Consider the following 6,801-nt stretch of genomic DNA (forward strand, 5'->3'; position numbering starts at 1 on the left):
CATAAACAGCCCTTCTTTCTCTCATGATTGTTCTCTTCAAGGAATGTATCTACCTCAGGTAAATGTTCAACTCATATGCCTGTCTTTTGTTTGGCTGAAAGCCACAGGTGTGGGTTCAATTCCAGACCTGAAGTACAGCTAGGGGCCATAGTCTCAGTGGTTCCATCAGGCTCTATCAGACCAGCAAACCTGGTCCCCCCCTTTTTTTTTTCCAAATGATTTTGAGTTTTATTCCACATTGTTCTCCCTCTCTATCCAGGATCTCCTACATAGATTCCCCTCTGAGTGGTTGACAGTGGTAGCCGGGCACCATCTGGTCTCATAGTCTTATAGGCTGAGGATCGCATGGTTTACCAGTCACTTGGACTAATTCTTTCCATGAATCTTTGATTTTCTTCATTCTTCTTTGGAGAGCCTACTTCTTGCCCACGTGTTTGAGGAAGGCTTCCTGGAGAGGATGGCATTTAAGATAGTCAGAAGGCACTAGAACTTGGGAGAAGGCAGGGCACTTCAGGTAGAGGAGGAAGTGGAAAGACCTCAAAGAACCTTTAAAATTATTATTAATAGCATTATTGTTTAAGATGACTTTGATTCCATTTTCTTTTTCTTCCACCATTTCCTCTTTTCCTTTTCTTCTAATTCTTTTCCTAGGGTTAGGTGGGACAGGAAACTAGGAGACTTTATTTCTGGTCCTAGCTGTGCCCTTAACTCCTCACTGTGCAACCTCTTTGGATATCCATTCCTTCCTTAAAATGGGGTTGTACTAGGGGCCTCCTTCCAAATTGAAGTCAAGTGATTGCTTATTTACCCACTTGTTGGCTCACTGTAATGCTAAGTGCAGAAGGTTATCCCTGGGTAGTATAAACAGTTTGTGCTCCCCTACTGAGCTAAAGGTTGGTGGCTCAAACCCACCCATGGCATTGCAGAAGAAAAGTCTGGTACTATGCTTCTGTAAAAGGTCACGACCAAGAAAACCCAATGGAACAGTTCTTCTCTGTAACATATGGGATTGCTATGAGTTGGAATCAACTGGATGACAACAATTCTGGTTTGTATGGGTGCAGAAGGTTAAAAGAGAATGTAAAATGTATTCTCCACACTTTGGGTTATAAGGTAAATGGGTAAATAGAGTATCTTTAAGAAACAGTTGTACTGCCAGGTAATGCAAGTACTCCTTGAACCTGTCTTACAGAAGTAGATTGCCCAGTCTTCCTTCCGAGGAGTGGCTGGTGGGTTTGAACCATCAGCCTACTGGTTGACAGTCAGATGCCTTAGGCACTACGCCACCAGAGCTTCTTAAGAAATGTTATGTTACTTTTAATGACATATTTGCATAGAATTTTTCATAGAAATCATGTTATAACTTTTTTGACATCAAATTCTTATGTAATAAGTATAAACACAGTTCAGTATTGTTTTCTGAAATATACAAAATTAATGGGAAATCAGTACATTTCACAGTTTTATTAATCTCTTTAGAATATCACAGTAAGCTTCATGCAGTTTACATAATTTTTCGAACACCTTCTATATTACATATCTGTTTCTGTAGAACAAATTATCCCAAAATTTAATGACTTAAAATAACAAACATTTTATCTCACATAGTCTCTGGGGATCAGGAGTCTGGTGAAAGCTTAGCTGAGTGGTTCTGGCTTTGGGCCTCCCATGAGGTTGCAGTTAAGCTGTTGGCCACAGCTGAAGACATCCCAAGACGACTGAAGTTGAGAATCTACTTCCAAGCCCAGTCACATGCTTGTTTTGAGGCCTCAGCTCTGCATAGGCATTTGTGCTTGAGGCCTCACTCAGTCACCACATAGACCTTTTCTTAGGGCTATCTGGGCTCAGAACAGGGTGGCTGGTTTCTCCTAGAATGAGTGATCAGAGAGTGTCTGCAAATGGGGCATGTGTATGCCCATTCTGCCTCTCTCCCCGCCCCAGGGTGATGCCACATTTGCATCTCAGAGTGTAAGTACCACGGCTTCTGCTGGGTGCCATTGGTCATCCAGACTAACCCTATGTGAGGCGATTGTACAAAGCCACGAAGACTAGGAGGTGTGGAGGTCATTGGGGGCCATCCTGGAGGCACTATCAGGTCTTCGTAGAGTCTGGAATTAGAGGATGATCTCTTTAGTACTATTGAGAAATCTAGGAACTGAAAAGTATTCCAGCAAAACCATTTTTGATGCGGTGTCTTTCTCTACTTCATTATATATTTTGCTTTAGTGAGAATCAAAATCTTAATGTTAATATTATTAATTTGAACATGCTTTTTTTGTCAGCATTTTGTTAAAATTTAAGGAAAATTTCAAATTCAGAAAAGAATAAACAACAACTTAATGAACTCCTGTGTATCCAGTCACCCAGCTTCATTTTATTGTGCTTTAAGTGAAAGCTTACAGAACAAAATACTTTCCTGTTGATAGTTTGCACATAAAATGTTCCATGGCATTGGTTACATTACGCACAGTGTGTTAACACTCTCCCGGTTTCTGCCCTGGGTTCCTTCTTTCCTCTGAATTTTCTACCTCTTCCTGCCTTCTCATCTTTACTTTTGGGCAAATGTCCTTTTGATCTCATACACTTCATTGTTCAGCTGAACACGTTCCTATCTTTGGTGTTTGATTATGGGCTTATTATTTGGCTGAAAGGTAGTCTCTAAGACTGACTTCAGTTCTAGGTAAAAAGGGTGTCGTAGGGCCACTGTCTTATCCTTTTAAAATACTTTTTTGCAGTTTGAATACAAATAAAATCCATACACTGTACATTTCAAGGTCTTGTGTTTTATTCTCAGATTTGGGATTAGAAGGTTGGCATTGGTCATTTAATCCATTCCCATTATTTTGTAGATCAGAAAACTTGCCAAGGGTCATGTGGCATTCATTTAAAATTAGAACCTAGACCTTCTGATTCTCAATGTCAGGTGCTTTTCATTTTACCTTAAACAGAAAATATTTTTCAAACAAGCTTTTGGAAAAAAGCTTTTCATCTTTAGGTTCCTCTATATAGTGTAAGCAATGACATGGGCACCAAACCTTGCCACTGTGACTTGAGTGGTCAAATTTGAAGGACCACAGTACCTTTACTATGACTCCTGCTCAGGGCCCTGTGATGGTGGTAACCACTGCTCTCTCCTTTTGTCAGCCTGTTCAAAAGATTAACTTTGAGGCATGTCTATAAAGTAAATAGTGCTGACTTTAAAAATAAATTTTTTTATGGTGATTTGGGTGAAAGTTTGCAGAGCAAATTTGTTTTTCATATAGCAGTTAATACACATTTTGTTCCATGACATTGACTGCAGTTCTTCACAATGTAACAGGTCTTTTCCCATTTCCTTACTGTAGTTACCTCTTCTCTGCGTCCTTCTTTGCTATGCACTCCTGCTGCCCCCCAAGCTGTCTCCCTGAACAAACACCACCCATCTGCTCTCCCACAGCACTCTAAGGAGTGTACCTACCTGATGTATTGTTCACCCCATATGCCTGTCTATTGTTTGGCTGGAAGCCACAGGAGTGACTTCAGTTCCAGATTGAAGGGTAACTAGGGGCTATAGTCTCAGAGGGAATGTTAACTTTTTTCACAGGTGTCCTAAATCTTTCCCATTCTGTTGCTCTCCTCTGTCTTACCCTTGCTCAGAGTTTTTGCACAGTTTTATCATTGCCTTTTGGTGAGAGAATTTGCTGAGCCCTTCATGTAGGCAATGTGGAAGTCCCACCTCTGTATTCTTTTTTTCCTGTATATATTCTTTGCTAATTTTTTACTTAACAGCATAGCTTGGAAATTATTCCACAATAGTTTATAGATGTTTTCCTCAGCCTTTTTTTTTTTATATTGTTGGAGTTTTTAAAAAACTTTGGTAATCTTTTTCCTTTTGATTTTTATTGTGATTTGGGTGAAAGTTTACAGAGCAAATTCATTTTCCATACAGCAGTTCATACACATTTTGTCTCATGACGTTGACTGCAACTCCCCACAGTGTAACAGCTTTTCTCACTTCTTCCCCATAGTTACCTCTTCCCTGTATTCTTCCTTCCCATGCACTCCTGCCCCCCGAGCTGTCTCTCTGTGCATATACAGCCCTTCTATTCTCCCATGATTGATCTCTCCAAGTAGTGTATCTGTCTGATATAAATGTTCAGCCAATATGCCTGTCTATTATTTGGCTGGAAGCCACAGGAATGAGTTCAGTTTCAGAGCTGAAGGGTAGCTAGGGGTCATAGTCTCAGGGATCTTACCAGGCTCTTTCAGATTAGCAAACCTCGTCTTTTTTTATTATTTTGAGTTTTGTTCTATATTGTTCTCCCACTCTATCCAGGGTCTCCTGCACTGATTCTCCTCCAAGTGGTTGACAGTGGTAGCTGGGCACCATCTAGTTCTATTCTCATGGTGATATAGGCTGAGGATATCATGGTCTACCAGTCCCTTAGACTAATTGTTTCCGTGCATCTTTGGTTTTCTTCATTCTTATTTGCTCTGGATAAGGAGAAACCCACTGTTGAATCTAGATGGCCACTTGCAAGCTTTTAAGACCCTAGTCACTACTCACCAAATGTGGTAGTTATGTTTGTGTGTCAACTTGGCTGGGCCTGGTTGAGTGACTGGGAAGCTGGTAATAGTTATTCCCCATGATGAGTACAGCAATCAGCTCCATGGTAGGATCTACCACAAGCAGCTGAGTAGCTGCCTTTGGGATGTGGTCTGCTTCCTGTGTTTAAGGAGAAGCCTTGGGAATGGTCTCTAGCTTATGGCACCTTGAACTCTGCATGTAGCCGTGTTGTTGTCCAGCAGCCTGCTATGCTTTGCTGACCCTGGGACTTACAATGCCCTTGAATTAATGGCCTGCCGTGTGGTTTGGTAACATCGGGACTGTGCCTTTTTACCAGTCAACCTTTGGCTTGGCAGCCTTAGCAGCTGCCTGAGTGAAGAAAACCCTCTAGCTTCAGTAGGCCGGGAGCTAGAGGCAGAGCTGAAGCCCAAGGCTTAGGGGCTTTCCCTCAGCCCCTAGAGCCTGGCACTTTGAACTTGGACTTAAAGCCTCCAAATTGTAAGAATAAACTCCTGTTTGTTAAAACCATCCCATCTGTGGTATATTCTTGTCAGAGCGGCACTAGGTAACCAGAACACCAAAGTAGGATGTAGAATAATGTTTTTCTGTTGGATGTTATGCTAATTAAGGAGCTCTGGTGGCATAGTGGATAAAGTACTTGACTGCTAACTGTTTCAAATCCACCATCTGCTCAATGGAAGGAAGACTGGGTGATCTCCTTCCGTCAAGATTTACAGCCTCAGAAACTCAATGGTGGTCGCTATAAGTTGGAAATGGCTCAATGGCATTGAGTTTGGGTTTTTTTTTTGGGGGTTATGCTAATTGAAAAACTTTGCTAATCTTTTGTGGGTTTTGTTCTTGTGTTTATTTAATATTTATTATATTACCATATTACCCAACACTGTAGGAGACCATGGCATTGACTTAAGTACCAGGTCACTGAGGAGGAGCTCTGAGCTTCGCATTGGACCAGAGTCTTCATTGTGTGATGTTTGCCTTCTTACAGCTCAGGATGAATTAGCAGTTGGCATTCATGGGAGTAGATCTCCCACCTCTTGGTGGGCCAGAGTTGGGAGGGGACATGTCAGGACTTGGTGCTTGAAATTTAAACCCCAAGGAATTCTGAGTGTTCTCACCATGTGCTCAGAGTAAATGATTATTGGTGCTTTTTTTTTCTTTTTTGGTTCCCCACAGGCCCGTCAGCTCATCTTGCAATATGGTTTAACTCTTAGTGATCTGGACCGACATCCAGAGGTAAGAGAATCAAGCTGCTGTGTCATTCTGACTCCTTTTTAAATTTTTTTCTAAATTTTATTTATTTTGTTGTTGCTGAGAATATGCCCAGCAAAAAACATAAACCATTTTAGCTGTTTCTATATGTTTTAGTTTTCTAGTGCTGCTATATAACACAGATACCACAGTGGATGACTTTAACAGAGATTTATTCTCTTACAGTTTAGGAAGTTAGAAGTTTGAGTTCAAAGTGCCAGCTCTAGGGGCTGGGTGAAGGCTCCTTAATCTTGTACTTTGGCTTTGACTCTTGCTTCCGGCCCACTGAAGCTGCAGGCTTCGCTTAGGCAGCTGTTGTCTGCTGAGGCTGACAAACCCAAGGTTGACTAGTAAAATGGCACAGTCTCAATATGATCAAGCAACATGGTAGGCCAATAGTTCAAGTTTAGATGTAGTCTCAAGGCTGGCAGGCAACATGGCAGGCTGTTGAACAATGGCTTGGCTACATGCAGGATTCAAACATGCTAAAAGCTTAAGACCTTTCTCAAAGCATCTTCTTATGTATTAGAAGCAGACCACACCCCTAAGGCAGCTATTCAGTAGATTTCACCATGGAGTAGATATACTAATCTCATCGTGGGAATAACTACATCCAGCTGCCCAGTCACTCAAAACCAGGCCCAGCCAAGTTGACACATAACCTTAACTACCACACTATATTTGCCATTTAGTAACATCAATTACACTGGAATTGTGCACCCATTCTCACCCTCACTTTCTGGGTTGTTCCTTCCTCATTATCATAAACTCACTACTCCCTAAGTTTCCTCTCTAATCTTGTGAATTACTATTGTAAATTTGATCCTTTATGGATAATAGTTCTTAAAAGAGTTGTGAAATGATCCAACCACTGTGGAAAGCTGTATGACAATTCCTTAGAAAGCTGGAATTGGAGATACCATTTGACCCAGCAATCCCATTACTAGGTATATATCCTAAAGAGGTGAGAGCCAGGACAGGAACAG

The 6,801-nt window shown here is 41.3% G+C and overlaps 1 protein-coding gene across 1 annotated transcript in view; it reads left to right on the forward strand.

The window, feature by feature from the left end:
- RPIA (ribose 5-phosphate isomerase A) overlaps positions 1-6,801 on the forward strand; it is a 40,206-nt gene that overhangs the window by 12,416 nt on the left and 20,989 nt on the right. The window contains exon 4 of the mRNA XM_007954101.1: positions 5,741-5,800. Coding sequence (XP_007952292.1) covers positions 5,741-5,800 — 60 coding nt within the window. The remainder of the gene's footprint in view (positions 1-5,740; positions 5,801-6,801) is intronic.

The sequence above is a fragment of the Orycteropus afer genome, unplaced genomic scaffold (assembly GCF_000298275.1).
Source record: "Orycteropus afer afer isolate SDZICR_OR568_19922 unplaced genomic scaffold, OryAfe1.0 scaffold00431, whole genome shotgun sequence".
In the NCBI taxonomy this organism is placed as follows: Eukaryota; Metazoa; Chordata; class Mammalia; order Tubulidentata; family Orycteropodidae; genus Orycteropus; species Orycteropus afer.